This window comes from Plectrocnemia conspersa, unplaced genomic scaffold, assembly GCF_051122295.1.
Source record: "Plectrocnemia conspersa isolate PC_06_02 unplaced genomic scaffold, ASM5112229v1 ptg000002l, whole genome shotgun sequence".
NCBI lineage: Eukaryota > Metazoa > Arthropoda > Insecta > Trichoptera > Polycentropodidae > Plectrocnemia > Plectrocnemia conspersa.
The window spans coordinates 6,098,873-6,126,097 of record NW_028277166.1 but is presented as its reverse complement, the minus strand read 5'-3'; the positions used below and the strand labels follow the sequence as shown (position 1 = coordinate 6,126,097).

At 30.0% G+C, this 27,225-nt stretch overlaps 1 protein-coding gene across 11 annotated transcripts in view; it reads left to right on the top strand.

Annotated features, from left to right (window-relative positions):
* Positions 1–27,225, top strand: part of Obsc (Obscurin) — a 105,694-nt gene that overhangs the window by 43,927 nt on the left and 34,542 nt on the right. For 9 of the 11 annotated variants that reach the window (XM_088181847.1, XM_088181845.1, XM_088181849.1 and 6 more), the window contains 3 exons: positions 12,306–12,443; positions 12,899–13,069; positions 13,146–13,311. In XM_088181847.1, the coding sequence (XP_088037973.1) occupies positions 12,306–12,443; positions 12,899–13,069; positions 13,146–13,311 (475 nt within the window). Of the gene's footprint in view, positions 1–12,305; positions 12,444–12,898; positions 13,070–13,145; positions 13,312–26,984; positions 27,113–27,225 lie in introns of those variants that run through there. The other 2 variants (XM_088181852.1, XM_088181850.1) reach the window with 1 other exon arrangement.

Genomic DNA, 27,225 nt, shown 5'->3' with positions numbered 1-27,225 from the left:
ATAGTTTTCATTGCGTGCTTAACTCTAATGACGTAAAACTGGAAGTTAATACTCTTTAAACTTTAAGTTATTAGGTTAATAGTTTTATAGCATATAAATGAATTCAGTTTATGTTTGATCAATCACATTTATGATTGTTTATTTTAGATAGGTGTAACTTAAAAAATATATGATATACTTACTTCTGTATCTTTGTAAGAAAATATATGAACGCATTCATCGTTATTTCTTAAAAAAATAAGTGCAAATATCTATGTTTTAATACAATTATTTTGGCTTAAATATTATATTAGTAAATCAGATTGAATGGTTTATTAATCGTAAAGATCATGTAATTTTTGATTTGATTAATTAAAATGCGCATTTCTCATAAAATTTTAGAAAAAAATGTGAGTGAAAATAAAATATGAAAATATCAGATAGCTGAAATATTTTAAGTTAAACAAACTAAGCATTTACAGATAATCAACCATCAATTTTTTTTTGGATATTTAACTAAAGTTTTGTATATATTTTTAAATAAATATTACGATGTTTCTAAGAAGAAATCAAAACAATTGTCACTTGAAAGAAGCAACTCTAAATTAATGGGAATATATATTTTCATTTATATATAAATAATATTTTTTAATGGTTCGAAAACCATCGGAAATTTCTCTTTTTTGTACTTTCTTTCCCATGTAAAATTTTGTTTTTGTTACACCATAGCTTAAATAAAAACTATTTTTAAATAAATTAATCCTTCTTTTATAAATTTATACTATTTATAAATAATCCGTATTCATAATAGTATAAATAATATTGTCTATTTATTATGTATTTGTATTTTCTTTAAAAGAAACATCTGTAATATTTACATTTTTAAGAAGAAAAATATATTAAGGGCTTCCTAAATCAACTTAGATTTGTTAATAAACATCCGTTTCAAAACTTTTACATAATGTTTACATAACGTTTGAGGAATGAAGTCTTATCAATAAAAAATCTATTTCAAGAGTGCCAACTGCTGACAGTAGTAGGTCCCAGAGTCAGTAGGACCGACGAGAATTCGCTGACGGTTGTTAAAGATTTAAAAAAAGATCGCTATAAATTAGCATGCATACAAAAATAAACTTTCAGTTAAATTAATCTCGAATAAAGTATCTCATCTTTCACGATCGACCGACCGATTTAAGATAATAACTCGGATCGACAAAGCGTTTCCGTTTCAGCTAATGAGATCGTTCATCCTCGGTATATAAACACGTCAATCTTTTTTCTTCTTATCCCACATACAAACCGCCTCAAAAATACTGATTGGATTTTTAAATGCTGATATCTTATGCACCGTTAATGTTGTTGACTTGAATAATATTTTCTAGTCAATTAACTTTTAAAAAGCTTACAGTTGCTACATCAGTTTGCAATGCATAAAAAATTGTTATTGAAATCATCCTACAATTCACAGTAAAATACAACATTTTTTTAAAACTATCCCGCAATAAATATTAATTGACGTAATACATATCTCTTTTTTAAAATGTGACGTCATTGCATTTCTACAGCATATTATAGCTATAAAGATATTATTTTATGTATGCTAATTCCTCTATACCAAATGTGCAATGCGTGTATTATGTATCCGGATGGCGATTCGGTTAGTTAGGCACTTTCTGACACTAAAGGGCAAAAGGTTACCGGAAACCACTCTCTATAGAGAATCTAAATCACTAGAGAGGAGTCCGCAACAGATCGAATGTATCTAAACAATTTTAAATTATCTACATACAAAGGAAAGCTGTCGTTTTTATGGGTGAAATATTCTTTAGGCAATCGGCCGCCATATGTTACAAACTGTCTACGATCGCTCAAATAACTCAAGAACAACCGAGTTAAATCATCCGAGCAACCGAGGTCCAAGAATATTTTACTAATAACCCATGACAAACCTTGTCGATGGCCTTCTCAAAATCCATATATATGACGACTACTTTATTATTGTAATATTTGTAAAAAATATTTTAAGACAGCATTATTTTATTAAACAAATATAAGTTAGGTTAAGGGCCTTTATATTTAAAAAAAATATTATTGCTTAAAAAATAATTTGGACAATAGTTTGAATTGTTTTGTGTCACCCTATAAATTTGGTAAAAGCTGTTGCAGCTGGGATGATTAACGACCTAGGCCGCGAAAAATATTTCTTTGGCAAGTGTCTTCCCTGAAAGAAACCCGTTTCGTTTGGCAAATTTAACGAAATTCGAGATAACTGATTCGTGCCAAATCTTCCCCCTTGTACTCACCGACGCACATAAGGCCGAATCATCAATTTACGACGACAAAAATATAAAACATGATTTTATTTGATATTCTGATCAGAAGTGCTTATGAGGAGACTACTTAATAATTATCTTTCAAAAAAATAGTTAGTTGAGGTCAGGTACTCATAGTTTTCTAATTTAAAAAAAAAACAGTTTCATATTAAATTATATCTGTATTTTGATATAATGAGATAGGTACATAATTTACAATTTTGATTAAAATATTATTTTACATCCACATAATCATCTTTATCATCATCATCAGACTCCTGATCACTATTACTCTCAACTTCATCACCACCACAGAAAGTAGGCAGTCTTAGCATGCTTAATACAACTTCATTGAATTGTGTTTTTTGTTTTTTAGGTTTTTTTCGTTTATTTGTCACAATAGGGTCCGATGCTACTAGCATCCAGTTAAATATGTCACTATTGGTGTTGATTCTTGAAGTTTTTCTGGAGTGATATTGTCTTAATTTTTTATAGTCTTTATGGGCTGACTCAATTGCATCTTCTGACAGTTGGCCTATTGGCAAGGGTAAAGATTTTATAATATCAGCTCCATGTATTAAGAGTTTGTGAACACTAGCACTCATTTTGTACCAACCATAAAGTGAAATGGCTATTTGTGCTGTTTCAAAGCAATACTTTTTAAATAGTTCTTCTTTGACGTAGTGCCCACAAGAAATGATGGAAAGTATGTTTGAGAATCTTTCTATTAATTCTTTGTCGATTCCAGTTATTTTTGAAACAAGCAAAGGATTCTTGAAAAAGATTCGTGCTGTGTTACCGTCATTGCTATTGCCTCCACCTTGTTTTGGTTGATCAACAACGAGGCCCATTTCTTGATAAAATTCAGTCACTATTATACTTTTTCTATCCCTTACTTTTTCTTTTGCAAATTCCCCTCTTGCTTGCCACTGCTGTAATTCTAATTTATATGCAATATGCAGTAAATATTCATAACATCTAAGATGTGCATGTAGTACAGAAATGCCATATTTAAAGGTGTCTTCATCACAGACTCTGTTCTTTTGTATATCTAGATCATTTAGATCTTTAGGAGTAGCCTTACAAATATTGCACGCTTGCGAACTTGAAGTATCAGTTAATATGTTTACAGTTTTTCCATCAAGCATCGTACATATTGGAATATGTATGAATTTTATTGCCTTAGTCCCTAGAACAATTACTGTGGGTTCTAATTGCAATATTTGTGTTTGTACTTGGTTGTATTCATATTTCACATTTTGGACATTTTCTCTTTTTATTTTGAAGCTAATTGGACGGCAATACCTTGTCGATGATGGTGTCGGGTTTTTCCAATATATTTTTTTATTGCTTTTGTTAGGTTTACACATTTGTAGTGGCACAATCGTACATAAAATTATGTTGGAATCCGCATATTTTGAATTGTTTGCGAAATTTTGTTTATATATACTGTGTCCACCACTGCCATCTAGACCCCATTTATAATACATTTCGATTGTATCACAGTCCTCCGAAATATTCTGCAGAATCACATCAGCTTGTACTTGTGCCAGACGTTGTGTAGTATGCGTCAGAAGATCCAGCAGTGGTACTACAGCCTCATTTTCTGTAACCTTAATATTTGAAGGATAACATTTTTTCTTTGCCTCTACTATTGCATGATATGAGGGATAAATATCAGCCCCTCTTTCTTTTGCTCCAAATCGCATTGTCATATATCCTTCTTTTGTCAACCCAAGATCCACTATAAGACCTAAAGCTTCTTCAGGACTGTACGGTCTTATAGTAGTAGCAGATGATGATGTATCATGCACCACTTTCATTTTTTTTAGTCTTCTGGGCGTAGATTGGATAGCTAATTTTACAAGTTGGGCTGCAGTTCTCTTGCCTGATTTCACCAAGCTAGAACCTGCAGCCAAGCACAGTTTTTCTGAACTGTGATTTGATATAATTAATTCAACGTGTCGTTGCTTACTGCGCTGAGAACTCTCTTCGAACAATTTTTTTGGTCTGCCGCGCCTCTTTTGCTCTGAACGATTTGATGCTGATGACGGAAGCTGTGATGGTTGTACAAGTATCTCCGGGAGTTTTAAGTCTTCATCAAGCCATTTCATGTGCTTGTTGTTAAAACGCTCGTACATGTAATTACAACCACGCCATTTCGTCAAAAGCTTTGTGATAAACATTTTGACTATAAGTTTTATTTGTTTTGTACAATTTTCAGAAAGTTCACTAGCACCAAACTTATCCAAAATATACCGTAATAATTGTTCATTACACTTTAATGACGATAATTTGTAAAACTGTTCATTTTTTAACACTAAAAATAGTTCTTTTCTCTTAATCTTCACTTCCTTAAGAGCAGGATCGCCACGACTACCTGAAAATAATAAGCTCGATTTAACAAAGGGGGAAGGAGGGGGACTTGAATTTTACTTTTTTATATTAACTATGAGATATTTCTTCGAACTAGTAAAAAAAAATTAGTGTACTTTTCGGAACTTTTTTTATAACTCTAGCTTAAGTTAACATTTCAATATTTTATTTAAACAAAAATTGTATTTCATAAAACATATATTATATCTATACTACGTATAACTGTTACGTTAACAATAATTTAATATTAAAGTATATACCTGAAGCTTCAATATCCATGTTTAAAACCTTGTGATTTCAAATTTAGGAAAATAGGACGAGCGTAGTTACTCCGTCGACAATTCAGGCGCAACTGACCGATATTGGCTGTGCGGAAGATAACCTAACTTTGCAGGCACGTGCCAGCACGTGGGTGTTGCACTAACAAAAAAAAAATACGGAGCATTGCGGACTGGTTAATAAAGAACGTTTTAAAAATATTTGTGATTAATTTGAAGAGAATACTTTTTCGTATTTTTGGCGCCGTAATTTAGTTAATTGGCCTTATGTGCGACGGGACGTACGAAAAAGACATTTGTCAAAAAATGTATTTTTTTTTTATTTTGAAAAAATATACTTCGAAGGTGGACTTTGGATTGTTTCAATGCTCTATCTTGCGAGACAATCGGCGTTTTATTTATTTTTCGCAGACGTTTTGCGAGTAAATTTTTGACTTTAACCTAGTTACGTATGTAGTGCGAGACGCCAGTAGAAATTCTGGCTATTTTAAATTTGAAGAATATTCTTTAAAAGTTTTGTATTTACGTGCTTGTTGAGCTATTGAACTTTGAGTTATGTAAGACGTTTGACGTAGAAAGTAAAATGAACGCGCAAAGTATTATTATATAATTATGTGCTTAAAAGCTTATTCTTTAAATGTGATTATAGTAGGCCATTAAAAATTAGCTTCTAGTTATTTTCTTTATATATAAAATGTCAGTGAGTTTATTTTATTAAGCCAAACTTTATGTTTTGCTATTATTTGATACATTAAATCTTTGTGTGTGTATATGTTGAACTCTGGATTCCGGGCGTCAAGCTGGAATAGTAGATGCGAAGAGAGAAGCGGCGGCTTCTGCAATCTTCGCTAAAATTAGGTCGATCTTCATTTGATTTAAGTCCAGTTTAAAGAGGTGTTGAAAAAAAGTGTAAATTTCGATAGAAAAAAATATCTGAGGAGGCGTGTAAAAGGAAGAATTTTTTGTAGTCTACGTTCCTGTATGGCGTCTGTACGGGCCGCTTCTTTTCCGGTGGGACGATTAAATATTAAAATGTGTAGCATTTTTTGAAAACAGATTTCCATTGGCTAGAGCAGATTAGAAACGGCCGTTTCGAAAGCAACCCTAAATTTTCTCAAGGCTACGGTTATATGACTTTAAGCTGTTAAAAAGATTCTCACGGTGGTGCCCCATTTTATCGTAGAAATCCATATTTTCTTAGACGCTTAAAACGCCTTTTCACGTGACGAAATACCTTTTTTATGATTTAATAGCATGAGTTCATCCCTTTGATTGTAAATATCATATAAGAGTGGTTTAATTGATGAACACGACATTTATATAAAAAAAATATATTATATTGTATATGTATAACATCATCACTTTTGTAAATACGTTTTTTTATTTTTGATTGATAAGCATTAACTCAACTTACAAAATCGATAGAAACAGTCAAACTATTCAACATTCTGTCAAAGACAATAAAAATTATATATCATATAAAAAATTAAATTAATCTATATTAGAAAGCTAAAAATTATAAATACTGCAATCTAACTATAGTGTTAGATGAAAGTGTTACAATGAAATTATATCTGAATACATTTTCACCGGTAGATTTATATTTTTACTATCGAAAATATAATTGGCGCTAATAATATTATAAAGTGTCGTTAAAATTCCTAAGCTAACTATAGTTTTAGAACTTTAATTAGGTCAAGTTGTATTTGCTTAATTATTTTAGGTTAGCTTTGGGTTTGAACAGCAAATTAACATTACGAAACTGTCAAATTGAGTTTAAACGACACCTTAGAGCAACATTTTATATTTATAACAAATTATATCTCATGTAAAAAAATAGTATATTTTTATAGCAACGAATTCGAGACATCGCCTTGCAGGGATTTTATTTGGAGAGGAGCAACCCTTTTGGATTTGTCGCCGGGGCTTTGCCCTTAGCTCGTCTCGTGAAAGAAAGTGCTTTTCAGAACAAAAACTTCTGAGATTAAGATAACTTTCATGGGCAATCGGCTCTTATATGGTTCCAAGAAGTGATCTAGCATTCACACGGGCCTCACAACAGACATGATTTATTTATGAATTAATTATTACGTTACTATTTTCTACACATACGCATAATTATTAACATATGTGATTAATTATAATTACCTGGCATTACAGCGTATTGTGAATTATACTAGCAATTAATTAACCATTTATACCCTCTTTAAATCACATCCTAGAGCGACACACTTAAAACACTCATTTAGTAGCTTAACGATTCATAAACTTGTCGGTCGACTTAACGACTTTAAGTTGCAAATCCGCCAAAATCAGATGATTCACTTTGAACATAGTATAATTTTACAACGGAATCGAACGTCGCCGTAAATCTATGTCTTGTTCTTATTAGTCATATGGCCTAGAGATTGAGAACTTTGGCTAACGTTTGTCTGGCTTCTGACAATCTTCACACTGAACAACTTGAAGTGGGCGCAAGTGCATCTGTAATGATTGATGCTTTCCTACCTGGCAAAATAGTCTAAAAAGACACCATGTCTGGCCAGAGACCAGGACACTAAACGGACCACCCGAATTTTGGATAAATTTTATTAATTTCAGTTATATAAGTTTGCGTTATTTTTCATAATGGCAAATCAGCGTACGAAATTTTAGGCACTAGTCCAAAGAGCTCACCTATAAACCAGGCGGTTTTCTTTGAAGTGCTATTATGTTTGCATGCTCAGTTGAGTATATTGTAATAAGCATAATGTGTTGGCGTAACGCATGCTTAACATGGTATTATTAATAATAAAATAGAAAAATATTATAATTTTTGTTTAATTTCAAGATTAAAAATACATTTCCATGGCCTTAATTTTTAGTTATTTGACTTTAAAGTTCTTAACTTCACGAGAATAAAACTGTGTGGTTCGTTCTAGATTTAACTGGATATATAAGAACGGTAGAAATAAAATGGCATTACTTATTTGTTTATGCTTTGAACTATAAATATAAAATGGTCAAGTATATATGTACATATGTATGATAAATATTTTATCTAACAAAATTATTTTGATGATGTAAAAATATTATAAATTACATGTGCTTGAAAATTTTATTCGGAACACGTTTATGATGTGCTAAGTGTTCAAAGTTTCAAATTATTATATATACAATGTAAAATAATGTGCGTGTTTATAAAATAATTATATAAATAACTCACTTTTGTGTATTCAGTAAAAATAATTAACCTAAATGAAATTGTTAAAAATATGAAATTATATATATTCACACACATTACAAGATAATATTTATTGTGAATCGAACAAAGAAATCTTTCGTATTATCAAAAAACTGTTTTATATATTTAGTGTCATCATATGTATGTGATAGGAAATTCAATTCCAGAATCCCAGATGATTTACGATACATATTTAATCCTGAAAAAATTGATATTGTTTTTTGTCAGGAACAATCAAGTTGTTTTATGTATATATTTAAAAAGAATAACTAAAAAACTCATGGAAACCTTATTTTAATAAGTAATGATATAGTTTTTATTTTAGCATACATTTTAAGCGTCATGGTACGCGTTAGAATACTTATCATGCCAGAACAGCAATTATGCATCGCTTAAAGTCCTTTACAAAAAAATTCAATCCAACTCTCAAAAACCTCTCTTTTTATCTAGTTCGTGCAGCACCCACTTTTCAAGCCATTCCTATTTTTTATATCGCTAAATCTATTAAAAGTAGTGATTTTTTTATATCGCTACGTGCTATCACCTCTTGAAAGACATATCCATAAATAGATTCGTTTCAGGGCAATGTTTAATAAAATCTGTGACATTTTTTAAATATGTGTATATAATTAATTTGATCACAATAAACACACGCACTGAGAAAGCACACTGCTGTTTAATAAACATTTCAACGTAGCTAATTTATTATATGAGCTGCATTTAATAACGCCGCAATAAACGTTAGAAACAGAAGTGCAAAGTCAGTTGAATGAACAGAAAGACGCGTGGCATGCAGACAATTAAATATTGTTTTATGTTAAGTCACTTGGATTGGTGCCATTCAAGTTATTATATTGCTTACCATTGAAATAATAACATGGGTGAGTTGAGTAACAACGCACCGTCGGAGGAATTCCGCAGTGCAGCAGGAATCCCTCCTGGAGATAAACAGATATTTCACGTTATTTTAGGAATAGACCAGAATCGGATCAGGTATGTAATGCGTAAATACTTGTTTTTATTACCATTGGGATTTATAGCCACGAAGATGTTCTCTGAATATTTTTAAAGATACGCTTATACACTTGACAACTACGCAAACATTAAATGTTTTTTTTTGTAAATTTATTTAACTAGTATAATATTATAATAGTTAACATATCAACTTAAATAAAAAATATATATAAATTCTTATTAGAATATCGCACGAGGTATGACTTGAAAATATCTTCAATTTATTTATTTTTTATTATTCAATTAAAGTATTGTTCTCTTCAAAGTTGTTTTTATTAAAATGCGTTATTTTGTATGTACTTCAAGTTCACTCATAGATTTTGCATTTATTTATTCAGAATAAAGTTAGACCGCTAAAAGTTGTCCTTTTAATTTTATCTTGCTAAAAAGTCGCAGGAGAGCATATCTGGTAAATACAGTACAGTAAAATACAAAAAGTGGAATTGGTCATTCTTGTTATTTTCTTATGGTGAAAAAAAAATCTGTGGAAAGCTACCATATATTTTTGCAATCTGCTGATTCTTAGGCAGAGCAGTTTTTTCTTATTTGCTCACTAATATAGTTCTTAGGTTACCAAAACAAAAATAAGAGCAATTAAAAATCGTTAACAATTTTTAGTTATTCAAATAATGCCGCCATCTATTAAAAGCTTTTAATAAAACATATATATTTTCAAACATCTAGCAAAGACCCACCTTTTTTATATAACAGTTTTTGAAAAATGCACTGATTGTAAAATATTCGTACAAATTTCATTTTTAACAAAAATATGCTTTATAGTCGTGAGAAAACAAAATTATTTTAAGATAAAAGAATTCTCTTGTCATTTATCTTTAAAATTGCTCAAGAAATAATTATTGAGATGTCTTTTAAAATTTTGCGGCTATTGTGCAACCTCTGGTAACCTCCACGATGTCTATATCTATAGTTGAATTCAAAACTTATTGTTGTATAGCTAATCTGTCTATTATTATTTAAAAGTCGTTATTGTCGTCTTATTGATTTCTAACTTACTTTAGTTAGGACTTTTAAAATTTCGGTCGTGGAAATTTTTTTCTCGTTTTGTGTTGATGCTGGTTTAATCGACAGCAAAGCTTCAAATAGGCACTGTATATTATTTTTTCTTTTACCTGTCGACTCAAATATTTTGAATCCTTTTTTCATTAATGCGTAAGATGTTGATTTTCTTACACTACTCTCTGTAAGGCTGAAAGAAATTTCTTTTTCTAATTGTTGCGACACTCTCTGGAAGTTGGCCAAGGTTGGCCAAGGACGGAGAATATAGTGGGTTACTTCGGTTGAGTTCGGTACTGCCCGCTCTAAAATCTCTCGGAAATTTTCTGATGTTACCGAGGACGGGAGGTAAGGTAGGGGTAATTCAGTCGACTTGGCTAGCTTCGCGCATCCGAACATTGTCGGCAAAAGGAATGGAGGCAAAAGGACCGAAGTCGGTGCTGCTCTTTCGAGCGCGAGCGGTAAGATACTTCCCCTTTCGCTCTCTCGCGTGTAAAGTGACAAGAGTGAGAGAGATCATGATATGGTGCTTCGCAAACTGAGATAAAACGAGTAACTAGGTTCAATTTCAGTATGCGCGTAGGCGTCCTATGGTTAATACGCATGTTGAGCGCTGCATCGTGGTCACGTGGTCAAGTTATAATACCACATGCTTATCGGGGACTTCAACAGACTCTTATTGACATCTTTGAATATTTTAGGGCACCAAAAGGGATTAATTATATTTTTATAGTATATTCTTCTAACAGATATCGTTATTATATTGTTTTCATAGAAAATTAAATAATAAAAAAATAATTAGTGGTACTTGATTTTGTTAAAAAATCGTTTCGAATATCCTTGTGTATTTTCCTAGATCGGCTTATATAAATATCACACCATAACGAATTCTTATTTAGAATCGATGGCGACAAATTCTAGGATAGTCACAGATGTGCCCACACAAACTTTTATAATTATCAGTAGCGTAAATTTAATAATATGACAATTTAAAAATTGCGATTATTTGGCACGTTTTTCGATCGCGCGCAAATATGCTGGCTGTACGTGACAGAATCCGCCGTCCGGACGTCATTTCTGACGGCATATAAAATTTGCGACATTGTGGTCGCTTACTCGAAGTCGTAGGTATCGGCCGACTTCAGTTGTAACTTCGATTCGGACAACTTGCCGAGAGTGTAGTGCAGGCATTATAATTTAATGGAGTTGCGAGGGCCTTGTAATTCGTCGAGCCATTAAATAATCTGCCAATAATTTCTTTCCCCGTTTTAAATTCTATTTTTCCAAAATAAGTCATTCTTTTTTAGTTATTATTTTGAAGATTCTTGACTTTGCAAATATTTAATTAAGGACATCAATGTCTGGTTTCTTCAATTATATATATTTTTTTTAATTGCTCGTTGAAAATTTGAGCTTAGCTCAGAATTAATATATTTCAATTGTTTTAACAAAAAAATTAAGGCCGCTTCAACTGTCAATAATAATCGTCAATAACAACTGTTGCTACTTTACAAAAACAATATAAAAAAATTTTTTTGGATTATCGAAAAATAAAAATCGTGGTACGTTCTGTCAATTCCCATGCGTAATTTCTTCTTATCGGAGCAACTTCTTAAATCACCAAAGCAAAAATAAAACCGCCAACCGGTTAAAGTAATTTATTAAATATTTTGTTTTATTCCTAGACCAGAAGAAGCATGCATATTATGCATGTACCTGCCTTTACTTATGCAGCGTTATAAAAAGGGCAGTGGTTGTAAAGCATTCTTGAGGAATTATGAAGTGCAACGCGTGACGTGTGTAACGGTAGTTTCGAAATTACTACTTTTGCCAACGTCGTCATTTTTCATATTGCACAGTTTAAAAATGCTATGCTTACATGTTCAGTGAAGGTATCCAGACTTTCTCTCTGTTTAAATAAGGTGCAACGGTTTCAATGTACTTGCTTTTTAACTATTAGTGGACATCCGACAGTCCTCAATTGACATGAATCTAGTAATTCTTCGACGTAACTTTTACGAGTGATTATTGACCATGCTATAAATATTTTATTTTTGATTCCCTTTCTAATGGTTACGAAATACTCATTTATTTTATTATTTTTTTCAGATTGCTGGTTAGAGTTATGGACGAAAATGGAAAAGAAAGACAAGGTTGGGTTCCAGCAGCAGCCATTCGATCGAAAGACGACGAAGACCGAGTTCGAAAAACTGGTGGACCAACAGCTGATGCCGCCTTTAGAAGACAGTGAGTAATCTGATTAGATAAAACTAAAACTAATATATTTGAAGCATATTCATCATATTCACAAAAAAAATCTGGTCATTATTTTTATAAATGTATTATTCAAAAAACACTCAAACTTATACGGCTTATTTAGTTGATTAATGCACAGATAATAAAATAAAAAAAGTTAATTGCTCGTCTCGACTGCTAAAGAAAACTTCTTCGCTTTCCAATTGGGCCAAGATCAAAACAGCTGGAGCGTAACAAGAGCGCATCGTAAAAGCCGTCGACTGATTTAACACTCTCAGCTTGGTTGTCGCTAACGAGCCGATGGTGGAAACCCTTTAAAAGTTAATCCTGACCAAGTTCACGCATAGTTAAATTTTACGATCGATGTTGTGAAATCTAACTATAAGCAAACATGATACTTCATTATATTTTATGATTATACTCATAATTTTATTTTATTTTATAAGAGCCGTCGTTCGAGAACTGGTCGAGACGGAAGAAGAATTCGGAAGAGACTTGATGCAGGTTGTGGAGAGATACATGAAACCTTTGGACAAAGCCACGACCCCGAAAATTGTCAGCGATAACAAAGATTTAGTGTTCAATAACTTTAAACAGATTGCCGATTTCCACAATACGTGAGAGAAAATATATTATTACTAGGCATATGAGAGATTTCTTTTATTTACTAAAATTATGATTTGTATATTTCAGAGTCTTGATTGAAGGAGTCAAATATTACGCCAACGAACCGAAAATGATTGGGAAAACGTTTTTGAGAATGGAGCGAGAGTTTGATAAACATGTTGCCTATTGCAGGGATGAGCCATCATCTCAGATTTTCCTCAACGACAATCAACAAGCTAGAGAATTCTTTGAGGTATGAGTCATTTTTATTCCTATTTCACCTGTATCTAGATAGTAAAAAAGTAAATATAAAACCTGACTCACTCTTACTATTTATTTTTTTAATATTTAAAAAAACAGATAGTTACTTAATCAGGTTAAGAACTTAACTAAATTAATTATTTATAGTTAAGCTACAAACCATAAAAAATATATTTTACAAAGTCTTGCTATCCAACCAGACGCGCCGCTAAATCATTTCTTTGTTATATTATAAATTTATCTGCGAAAGCTTTTATTTATTACTAAACAACAACTTCGTGATGCAATATTTCTGTTTTCAATTACGCAATATAATTTCAGGATTGTCTCACGATTTCTTCGTTGTATAATAAGTTTATCCGCGAAAGCTTATATTTATTATTGCATAAATTCCTGATGCAATATTTCTGTGTTATATTACGCAATACAGAACGTTTTAAGAACAGTTATAATTTATGCGTTTATAATAGTTTATAAATACAGGTACAAAATGTACATGTATATATTTCCCCGTAGTTCTGCGGCAAATTGTCTCCAACTCGTATTGAAAATCGGGTTAAGTCTTTCCTTGGCCGTTTAACCCTTTCAACGCGGCTGACATTTTTGTGCCACATTTCGAAATTTGCTAATATGTGGCGGAGCACCAATTTATGCCATAAGTTATTTAAATATTATTTTAATAAATTAATGTGTTTTTCAACCTTAAATTATTAAAAAAAAATACATACTCAAAGGCTCATGGCACATTTAGTTGCCCAAGCATACTAGCGATTTTTCTGCTGCTTCTATAGGTGTCATCCGTGGTTAAAGGGTTAAGGATAATTTTGGGTGAATCGGCGTTGCTCATGTTGATGACAGTTCAATTAAATTCACAGATTTATTTTAATTCGAAAATAAAGTGGTAGCTATAAATCAAGTTATAAAAGTATTTTCTATCGTTTCTGGGAGATCAGAATTATTAATTATTGTATAATTATATTTTTTATCGATCATTATAGTAAAGTTTTTCTTAATTTTCTAACCGTAATGATAAAATAGGTATAAATATTTTTTTTAATAATAGGATACTTTTGCTTGTAGGAAATATCATATATGTTTTTAAATAGCTAGGAATTAATATTATTAAAATTATTTTCGCTTTACTTTGGCAGATAATAAATTAGTGACATTATATAATATAAAAATAATATTATAGTATAATACCCATTTTGGTTTTTTAGTTTAAAAACATTATATTTTTTTCCATATTAAAAATGTATACAGTAGACCCCCCCAATAACACGATACATTGCGTACGTACTATTAGTGACATTTTATCATATAAAAATATAATTATAATATAATACCTAATTGGTATTTTAGTTTACAAACATTATGTTTTTTATCCATATTAAACATGTATACAGTAGACCCTCCAATAACACGGTAAATAGGAGACGTGCTATTTGTTTGCGTGTAGTTGGGGGACTAGAAAATACACAATTTTTTACAATACATACAAACGAATCAGGCGTGTGTGGTGAGATATCTTCCCTTTGGCTCGCTAACATATAATGTAAAAAAACATCCAATAAAACGTCCCCAATTCACCGTGTTATTGGGGAGTCTACTGGGTATCATAAAAAACAAGAAAAAAGTATTTCTTTGACTTTTGTATATGGGACTTAGATAATTGAATAAATATTAGGCTTGAAAATATTATTTAATAAACTTTTCCAATAAAATATGTAGACTTACTGCAACTTTTTTTAAATTAGACAGTTGTATTTTTTCCCTTTAATTTATATAATTACTATAATATAAATACCGTGTTAAATTATAGCATATTTAATATTAATCTTTTACGCATTTTACTCTGATTTTCTCTATAAGATTTACAGTATGCTATTTTTTAACTACTATGTGTAATCAAATATTAAAATGAAACATATAAATGATATACATTAACAACTTTACTAAACAGATTTTTTTGATTACGGAATAACTTTAACCCTTTGAGCAGTATCGCCGTACTTGTACGGCGGCACAAGTATGGCGATAGTCATATAATAATATAGTAAGCTGAATAAATAATAAATAAAAAACCTTATATCCATACATTATTTTTTTTAATTTGATTTAATGTAAATGCTTCTTATAGAAAATAATAACATATAAAATATACTTTATATTAATTTTATAAAAAATATTGTAAGGCTCAGAATTGATATACAAAAATCCACAAAAGCCGAATATTATAAAAACAATATTTACAATAAATAAACTAAATATATCAATAGAAAAGTATTAAAACTCACTCTTATGTGTATATCAACAAATTAACAAATATGTACTAATTAACTCACTACTCAAAGGGTTAAGTTATAATTCTAACGGCGATTATTTAAAAATAATTAGACGAATTTAACTGAATTATTCTATTGTATAATATAGTTTTATTAGAAGGTTTAAATGTTTAAAAAATGTTACTATGTCTGTTGTATAAAGATGTTGAATAGTAAAAAAAATATCAAAATTTTGCCATATTAATTTCCATGTAAGGTATATTCATAAAAATATTAGATTGGATTTTAAAAGTGTACTAATATATATTTTTTAAAACTTGTTATTATGATTGCCTCCTAATATAGAACAAGCATGATAATATCAGTGGAATATTAATATGTTACAACAATACGTTTTCTTTTAAATGTTTATTCCTATACACATCATATTTTTTAAATTATATTATACAACATTCTAAGTTGGTACCGAGTGAAGCCGGGTGGTGTTTTTAAAATTATTAAATATATTCAACCCGATAATACTGCTTTTTATCCAATCTAATTTTCATTGTTATAGTAATTGTTTTATTTAATTTTTAAGCAATTTTTTTTATTATTGTATTAAATATCTAACTTTTATTATAAAATATTTTTCTATAACATATATTATAAAACTGTCAAGAGATGTCTCTTTATATTTCTCACTAACTTTAGCAAAGTTATGAACCACATTTTCTGCTGTTTCTCACACATTTTCCAAATTATATATATTTTTAAATCTTATATATATATCATTAAAAAAGCATACTTTTTGTAAATGTAAAATTCATAAATTGACATCTTTTATCTGAAAGAAAATCTATAACGTGTTTGTAACAATAAACAGTCACCGCGTCCTTCGCTCTCAATAACTTCACACCAACGATTCCAAAATATAATTTCTTACTCACCTTCGGGTGTGAATGAATAAGCTTTTTGAATCATCCATTAGAAATATACGTTTTTTATATTGGGTATGGTACCGTAGAATTATAGCTACTGTGTAACGAAGCGACAGGGTTGATTAATGGATCGGCCTATATTTGATTAGTGTCAGCTTATCATTGATACACTTTCGATATCTATATCGATGCTTGTCTAATCCGATTTCACCAGGATGAGCTCGGCGCACATTGGGCACTCGTCCAAGTTTACTGAAATAGTTGGGACATTTTTAGAGCGTCATTGCGAATATTATGATGGCGCCCAAGTGAACCAGCTCCTGCTGTAACCGCGACGTGAAATATTAGTTAATGCATGTAATAATTATTAATATAAATAAAACATATTTATTTTTTATCTACTACAATATTACATTTCAATATATATTATTTAATTATTTTATAAAGAGGCTATTCTGTTTTTTGTATCCACTAATAATATTGATAATGAATTATTTTTAATTACACAAAATCGATATCATACAATGAGAACAAACTTTCACGCGTTAATTTTAAAGTTAATAATACATACATTGATGCACAAAAAATGTATTGAAAATTGCATGAAAAATGTTATCAAATGTAATTTATACGATTTTTTAATTTATTAAATAGCTCATTAATTTTATTTTCACGATGTTTTGCTGTTCTAGTTTTACTAATATGATCTTGTAAAATTTAAGTACAATGATAAAATATATTAATACAGATTATTTGATGTTTATATTTAGACTATTTTTTTACAAACAAAGAAGACATCATATAAATCATTCAGTAGCACAACATGTCAACTGCGACAAGCTACATTCCAGTCATGGCTCTAATTTAATTACTGCATTACACAACAGTCCAATTAGCGTCAATTTAATATACAAATTATTTTTTATTAATATATATATTTTTCATTGAAAACACCACTAAGATGTATCCACATTTAGATGCGTCCTTTGCGCATTTGGGTCAAGTCAAAACTCATAAACGGTAAATTCAGATATGCTCGTATTTTTTGTTTGTTTTTCATAGTAAAGAATGATATTTTTACTATTTTCTTGAATAAATTTGTTTCTAGTGCAATTTTTTATGTTATTATTTTCGTGCTTGGCTCGCGACTCGAGCCAAGCCTTTGACGACATTTTTTGATACTTGTAAATAGCTTTTAAAACAAGAACAATGTACTAATAAATTATAGTTTATTGCTTTCCTCGCAAAGATGTCGATCTCAGTCTTGTGTTTGTGAGTTGAGTTATATGACGATATTATATGATTTTATAAATATGTAAAACAATGAGTCAATAAATATTGATTATGGTATAAATTGGCTGGTCTCAATACCATTGACTTGATTCTGTTATTTTACATATCATAGAAGATTTCAAGAATGATTGTACTTCAATGACACTTCTTAGCTTCCAAGCTCAAATTTTATCACAAGTTGCAAGAACGGTCTACCCTAAAATTAAACTTGTTTTATTGCTAAACTTTTTAAACTTGGCATAAAATATTTTTTTAGCTGCGACTTCGATAAATATCGATATTATCCGTGTCTTAATGGACCGTTTAGTACGTAAGTTATATGAACAGTGTTGAAATCAGCTCAACATTTTTTCGCTTTTCCGTATAAAAATAATTATGAAACGTCTGTTTGTAAGAAAAAATAAAAGCGAACGACTTACATGTTCATATATATATTATATTAATATTAATAATATTAATAAATGTTTATAACATTTATAACACTCCTTTAATTATTATTAAACATTGCTCTCACTGCATTTCGTAAGCTTCTTATTAATTTTTTTAGGTTGTTTTCCTACTCTTTTATGGCACAGATTTTCAAAAACCATTTCATTAGGAATAGTTCTAAATACTTTTGTACTTAATTCATTTAGTTCTAGCATCTACTCTGTCTCTTCATTACGTCATTGCCTTAGATAAATCTCTTGTATAAAAAAAAATTATATCGAGTAGTTATATGTTATAGTAATACACCGAAAAAACTGCCTAATTTTTAGTTATATAGCATATTATAAGTAAGATTGAACCAAAAATGTTGTAGCAGGCTCTATAGGATCGATAGTAGAGTATAAGTAGTGACATGGTCACTGGTTTCTTATATGAGCAAGATTCAAATTCTTTATATATTTCCTTACTAAGGCTTAGATTAATTAAAAAATGCATATTAAAACCATTCCATATTAAATCAAGAGTATGTCTACCGGGTGAAAGTTTATAAATGAAAACATTGTGGTCGCTTTTCAATGATAATAAAAGACACAAGTAACAATACTGAGCTATACAAGACGTATTGTTTGATGCGTGTCTTGAAGATCCTAAATTAATTCTTTTACTATTTAACAAAGTAGTAGTTTATTTAGCGAAGTGTTTGGTCGATCCTTAAATTATTTAGAAAAGCACCTGTCCAATTATGAACATCACACAATGTGAAATTTTAATTTGGCACTGTGATTTTAAGCACAGTATTACTGTGACTCTGATAACTGTACCACGTTACGTACACTCCAGAAAAATGGCAGTGTTGTTCACTGTATAAATCAACTAGCATTTATATCTTAATTTTTCGATCATCCCTCGTACTGTATTGTTTTTGTGTGGGTTAATTTTTATGGATGTTTTATGTTATATATAAAATATGTAAGTCAGTATATGTTGTCGTCACAGTAAATATTTACAAACATATCGCGTTTATTACATACTTTTATAAAAACAACACACAACAAATTTATGTAGACGAAACACTGATAAGAATCGAGAATCTTCAAAGGGTTTCATGCAGCTGTTGGGTATGTTGGCAAATGATATTTAGCAATTATAAAATCCACTAATTAAACTCAAAATTATAAATAGATTTTTCATCCTCCGTTCTTGCAATATTGAATAAAAACACTCTAGCCTGGCAAAAAGGGCAAGTTATTTATTTTCTATACTAAATAATTCTAGGTTTATCTTTTAAATAAATATTTATTTAGTCGTTTATTTTCTTATGCATTTAATGAAATAATTTTTTGTCTAAACGTGTGTACAATATTTATTTCCCAAAAGACCGTGTAATTCCGGTCCATTTCCTGTATTTATGCACTTAAATTCAGGGTCAATGTTATTAGTCACACACGACCGAGAGAACTCAACTGCATTCGTCATAAAGTATCTGTTAAATCGGCCGCGAATCCATTTTTAACCCAAACTGTAAGCAGCTGACCGAGGGAAACCTACACACTACTCATGCATATCGTCGGCAAATCTCGCGTGTCAATCGCCAAAGCAGAAGGAAAACACATTCCACCTAGCTTCAAAATTAGACATCGTACACGAAATGTCGAAATGTTCTGCATATCCGATGAGACGCAAGGACACGGGATAAAAAAATATCGTAGAATTTCTTGTTTTGCCAAAAATATTTCACTCGAAACGCGTGACAATGTGACGAGTAAGCAAAACAATATGATTTTGACTTTGAGAATGTTAAAAAAATTTGGAAAAATTCAGGTAAAAATAAACCGCAACGCATTGTAATAAATATGCTTTTTGTGCAACGTTGTTCTGTTAACGTCATACAAAGTAGTAAAAATATGTATGTGTCAAAATTTTGGCGTAAATACACTATTTTTGAATAAGTAAACATAATAAACTTTTCTTTAAAATAAGGTGAACTTATAATATGTACTTTTGTTGTGGCAAATTATTTCATATTTATATGTAGCAAAAAAGAGTTTTTCTTTACAAAAATTATCAAAACCTCAAAACATTTTTGTCAAAAAATGGCAATTTTATCGTGTTGCTGTTTTTATAATTTTAAGTTAAATTTTTATAATTCTGTCTAATAATTAACATTATTTCAAATTAGACTATTAAATAAAAAAATGATTTTAATGTATGTTCCGTTTTAAATGTACGGTGTAATTTGTACTAGGTACAAGAGTCTTGAAAATGAATAAGATAGTGGGTGTCCTTTTTCAATTGATAACGATTAACTGATAGCTCTAGTTAAATCATAACCACGCACAACAATTCGAGAGCTTGTAAAAGAGTTAGTCATTTCTTCAACAGTACTGGGTGCCGCACAAATAAGCAAAAAAACGCAGAAACAAAATGCGCTTATTTTATGTATTGTAATGTGCATTAAAATATAGATCATTTACAATAACAATAAGCAGTCTGCACAATGATAAATAAATCTGAAAATACACAAAAATATTAGTTATTGTTTAGGGGTTCTTGCTTATCCTAATCCATTATTTTTTATTTAATTAAATGGTCAATAATGTCATAAAAAAAATCATAGTCGATCAAAAAAGCTCCAATTCTCTTGCACGACAATGCAGATTGCATGATTAACAAGTATTTCAACATTTTTTTCAATGAAATATTTTTAACAACCAAGCTACTGTTAAAAGAGCATTTAACGTTTTCAAAATTTCAAAACGTATATTCCTGATTTTGAAACCTAAAATACAAATTAATCAAAATTACAACCAGTGGTGTTAATGACTAATCACGTGGTCAGTCGCTGGCCTTGTGGTGCTCTTGTTTATTTTTATTTGTTCAACTGTTAATACAATATATATAATATATGTGTATTTATTTTCGTAGCCTTGCGTCACATAAGTCGTGATAAACTTGAACTCAAAGAGTGTTTTTATTGCTGGACTTGATTTGGCGTGAAGAGGGAAGCGGCCGCTTTCTCGGTCGCGAGCTAGGCTAAACTTTTTTTATCTCTAACTGGTAGAAGGTCCTGGTAGATGTTAATTTAAAAGCTATGGAAGATATTTTGCTCTTTCTATTTTCTATCGTTTGGCCAATGCGATGATTCGGGGCAGACTGTTTTATTTTATACTAAATATTATTTGAAAAGCATATTTTTGCCAATGCTGTAATTTATGACATGCAGGTTTAGTTTCCATGTACTTGTTGCCGCTATTTAATGCTTTCTTACATATATTTTTATTAGACACTGATTGTTTCTTTGTTTAGGTCCCTTTTTGGCAAATGTATTTTTGATCTACTCTGCTATAAGACCAACGAAAAACTTTTTATAGAAACTTTCCCTAGTAATTTTGTAGAAACAATCTGAAAGAATTCGACAGATTGATTGTTTATATTTGTTTATGTAAATAGTTACAAGCTACATTTTTTTTAAGTTAAAATTGAAATAAGTTTATTTTTTTAATGCTTATTTGCTTTACATTTATTTATAAATAAAAACAAAAAATATTTACGTGCTGTTATTTTGACTCATATGCGCTTATAAACAAGAAGGCACTCAAAAGGACCTAATCATAATAATTGATCAAAATACATATAGTATATATTATACGTATAGCGAAGTAATCTCAGTATAGCGAAGCTTACGAAAAAAAAATTATAATAAATGTAAGGAAATTGACATATTTTTATACAATAAAATTTGTTAAAAATATAAAAAAAATTTGGGGGTCGGCAAAACACCTTGAATGTCACTTGTGATGAAATCCGGTATACGCCATGTCAAGGAAGAACTAAATTCGGGGAAATATTGTGTCAAGTTGTAACGTCAATCTTAAATTCGGATCAAAATATTTCGTTATACTGAGATCAGTCTTCGTTATACTGGGAATTTTGTTATATCGGTATTCATTATACAGAGATTTCACTGTGAATTTAATAATTGAATCCATCTGATCATATTTGCTTTGCATAGTTTATGTATTGCGTTTCACATGCAAATTTATGGCACAAAACTTTATTTTTCAAAGTCTATATGTATTATTATTAACTATAAACTTTTCGATGGAATTAATTAAATTAAAAAATTAGAACAAAAATGTTTAATAAAGTAGTAGTAAAAATTGTATTAAAAAGTTTATCATTTTATTTATTATTGAATTATTTCATCACACAATTTTGCACCAAAAAAATACTTTTTCAATTCTTACATCTTGAACTCATATTTTTATAGAAAAAATAATAAGAAAAATATATTTATGACTCAGAGATTAAATCAAATATAACTGAATTTTGTATTATTGCATGAATAATCAAATATATTTTATCTTACAATAATTATAATATTAAAAATAAGTTTACTTATGAACCATCGTAAGTCAAAAATATTCATTATAATATTAAGAAATATTTCTGAATCATAAACATGAATATAACTAATTTATGATATATCATATTATGATCGCATAAATCATTACTTAAATGTACCTAATAAATAATACGCGGACTATAATTTTACTTAGAGAAATCTAGTCAAAATATGTGTGTATTATATGTGTGTTACATTATTTGTGATTTAATTTAAACGATTTATTTTGATTAGATATTTACCTTTAAAGAAATTAAAATCATATCTCATAACTTATGTGAAGCTTGCCTTATTTTATAACACCTCATTCGGATGTTATTTTATGTGTATTATTCATATAAACACATAATTCAAGAGCTTCAGAAATAAACACACAAGTGCTCAGAAATAGTTTTTGGAGAATAGAAAAGATGAAAATAGCCCGAGTGAAATTAAGAGCATTTCGCTTATTTTCTACAAACAAGTTCTATTTTTACGCATCTAGCAAAACGAAATACATTATAATACGTTACAAAATCACTTTTGTAATCTAATTATCTTATTACGCAACTCTCGCATTATAATATATTATAATGATTCATGTACGGTACATTTGGAATGTAAACATATTTCAATACGTTGCCAAAAACTGAATGGAATGAAAGTGAATGAACTGTTCTAAACATAGGCAAAATATTTATTCAAAGACAAATTACAAATTATTAAAATATTGAAGTATAAATCATAGGCAGTTAGCATCGCTCCATTTTTTTTATACTTCAACGATCTGCGATCGTTAAGCGAATCGTTAAACTGTTTCGCATGCTACGATTTTCTCTGTACAACATGAAGACATCTAGATTTTATTAAATAGTAAAATTTCAGCTGAAAGCTCAAAAGAGACAGTGACGTCTATCTCGACTAGATATTTCGGTAATACAAGTTATGTGGGCGTCAATGTCGGATTTATCGCGTATGATGTTAATTTATTATGCGAATTAGCTTGAAATTATTGATTAAATAAAATGTATATTTTTAATTTGCAAGTTTATTTTGGTTATAGTTAAATAAATATCAGTTTAGCGCATTTGTAAGTAACGCCAGATTTTGTGACGTGGGAAATCGAGCTCGATGTTATTTTATTTACAAGCATTTTTTCTTGTGTTTATTTTCTTCAAAAATAATCTAAGCTATACAATATTCATAAATATATCAAGTGTCAAAAATATAACAACTGATTGGCATAGTTATTAAGAATAACTATGAATTGAAAGAATACTGGATAGTGAAAAAGCATCTGCAATTAATTTTGGGGCTTGGCTTTAATGGCTGCAATTTATCTTAAATATTTTAATTTTTTACATTTGAATTATTGTAAAAAACATATATTTTATGTATGTATACATATAAAAGATGTAGGGTCCATCGACTAAATAAAGATTTTGACCGTGAGAAAAACGCGTTAAAAGCGACACAAACTAATAACATTAGTCTTTACGACACGGTGTTAGGCCTTTGTTATGCATATCATACGTAAAAATTAATTATACCAATTTTGTCTGATCTGTTTGTACGTATTTTTTAAATGCATAAATTATTATTGAAACCAATATATAGATGTAATTTAGGTTTTAGTATGAGGCGGTAGTGACGAATGCAATGAGTCAAGGTTAATTAGAAAAATTGTAATAGGAAGTTAAGACCAAAATAAAGTAATAGAGTACTGAAGATTTTATGTTAGTGCTTCCTAAAATACACGAATATGTGTCAAAGTGAGTCGCTTTCTCTTTCTCTCTATATCTGCTCTCTGCTCCAAGTAAGTAAGTAACAACCCTTTCATATGTCATTTTTCATGAGCCTAGACCAAGCCTTGGCAACTTTTTTTGGCTGCGGGGCAAAATAATTAAAATGTGACTATTAAAAAGACTATTCGGGTCAGTGAATATTTTTGGTCCTAACAAAAATTATATTTGCAGAACTGAAATGGGTCACTTCAAATCATCAAACGGGTCACTTGGTGACCCGCGGGTCATAAGTTGCCGAGCCCTGGCCTAGACAAATAAAAAAATGCTTATCTATACCAATAAGGCCATATTGTCAAACTCCGTCAAAAATATGCTTCCGGGCGGCTCCCTATAAACAAGTCTATTGTTGTCACTTCCCAATTGTTACAATAAACTCAAATAAGATTAAGATTGTTAAGTGAAACAATTTTAAATATTATTTTGCGATAGTACAATTTATTATCTATGTACAATACCTAACAATTATTGCTTTTAAACAGTTATAGATGTTTTAGTTACAGTGGTTAGTATTTATAGTTCACAAAAATATGTTATAGACTTCGTTAAAGTCTGGATTTTGTGTGTTATAATATGAGCTTCTTAGTGAACGCCTTTCTATTAGGTGATTATGTAGAATACCCTACAGTACAATCGAGACAATTTTTTATTTGCATCAGAAATTACCTAGCTGCCACATCCGTGTTTTACAAATTGAGTAATTTCTCATACATATTAATTACGTAAATGTACAGTTTGTGTTTAATTACTATAAATATGTAATGTTCTCATAGCTGTGTCTGTGTCTGTTGAATCAAATCGTCTACGAAGATCGTAGGTTTATGTGATCAGGGTGAAGAGGGAAGCGGCTGATTGTCGATTCGCCAAGCATCGATTCTCTGTCATATTGACAAAGATTTTTCAGATATTTTGAGCTATCAATGCATTATTTATAAATTAGTTTTATATAACATGAAACTTAATACGAAAAGGGTAATTGATGTTACTTTTAAAATTATTAAATCGATTAGTGGAAAATCTTTTTAATGGCGAGTTTTCAAATCTCTTTAAGCAAAATTGTCTGTGTGACAAAAACTAAGTTAGTTGAATTTAGATTTACAAGGTAAAAACAGCATCATCTGTTATTTGGTTAGTAGTATTTCTGCGTTTAAAAGACAAGCTTTAGTTATGATCCAAGATCTCAGGGATAAACGTTTTGATAGATTTTGAAACATTAGGATCTATTTAAAAAGAAATACTTGAAACTAGATTTTAATTCTTTTTTTAATGATTTTAGTAAAATTGAAATTCTGATTTAAACTATTCAAGAATGGCGTAGATATTTAATCACACGCAAATAAATTTGCAGAGATATTCAATTTTATTAAAACAGCACTAATGAAATTATTACTTTGCAATTTCTTTGATAGCCAGATCTTTGGACAAATATTTTTGCATATATATTTGTTATGAGAAATACCCAAATTTCATAAGATACTGTGAATATTTAAATTTATATTTTGGATCTACTTACTTGTATTAATTACATTTTTTGTATCTTTAAATAAAAAAAAAAACATAAAAATCTGGTGAGTTTGAGAAATTGCCAAACTCACTCGATTTCACGAAAAGATTCTTTAATGTTAGCGTTAATCAACTATTCTCTTGATTGTCTTATTTTCGCAGAAGAAATGAAAGTATTATCTTTCCATAAAATACTTATTGGTAATGTATATTTTAATTTGTACTATAACGTAACATAATTTGTACTAAAAATATTATAATCCACAAAAAAATATTTAAATCAAGAATGTGGCAGAATATATGTGAAATTTTCCAATTAAAACAGGAAAATACACGCATTAGTAGTGATATAAAAAATTAATAATTTTCATGTTTTAATTGGAAAATTTTCATATAGCTTAAAAATGATGATAAACGTTCATTTTCTCGAGATCCTTAATGTGTTGACCCAAAACTTAAGCCTACGTTTCCTTAGAATCTCTTACGTCATTTGAAAGAGATATTTTAACGATTGGTTTTCTTTGTTGATGCCAGAGAACAACTTCGACCAATTCAAGGACACAGTGATAATCAGTGTTTCACTAATTGTATATATATGACTCTTCAAAACCCAGCTTCGAGTAGAATTGAAGTCAGATTTTTTAGATGCATTTTTGCGGAATGTTATTGAGTTGATAGAAAACAACTTCTCTAGAATATATTTAAAACCTCCTTAAGTAAACTACCCTGTATATTATGAACGTTTACTTTAAAGCAACTTATTTCCAAAATATGTAGTCTTTATTTATATAGTTTTCTTATTTTAAATAATATAAATATAATTTCCTTTATCCTATATTATTTTCTTTCTACATTGAGCTCCATAGTTTTCATTTGTGCTACAGTTGGCAGTATTTATTTTATTATACGTGACCACTTAGGCATAGACCCGCTGTCTTAAGCCTAAAAGCTACTAGAAGTAAATAAAAGCGGTTACCACCGAAGAGTCAAACGTCTCGGATGGGCGGATACCCGCGGGACTACCAGATCACAGTGGCTAAACATAGCTCAGTAGCGCACAAGCAGCGCCCGAGGACCACAGCGTTCGCTCGGAACCGAAACCCGAACCCCAACCACGATAAACAGTGACCCCTGAACCTCCTCGAGTGACCTCCTAAAAACCCTTAAACCGACCAAGGTAAGCCAGTGCCAGTGACTCGAATCAAAGGACCTACCCTTTAAATCTAGTGATCCAAGTGCAGACTCAACCTGTAGCTAATTGTCCGAGTGATGAGACAGGTGTATTGTAAG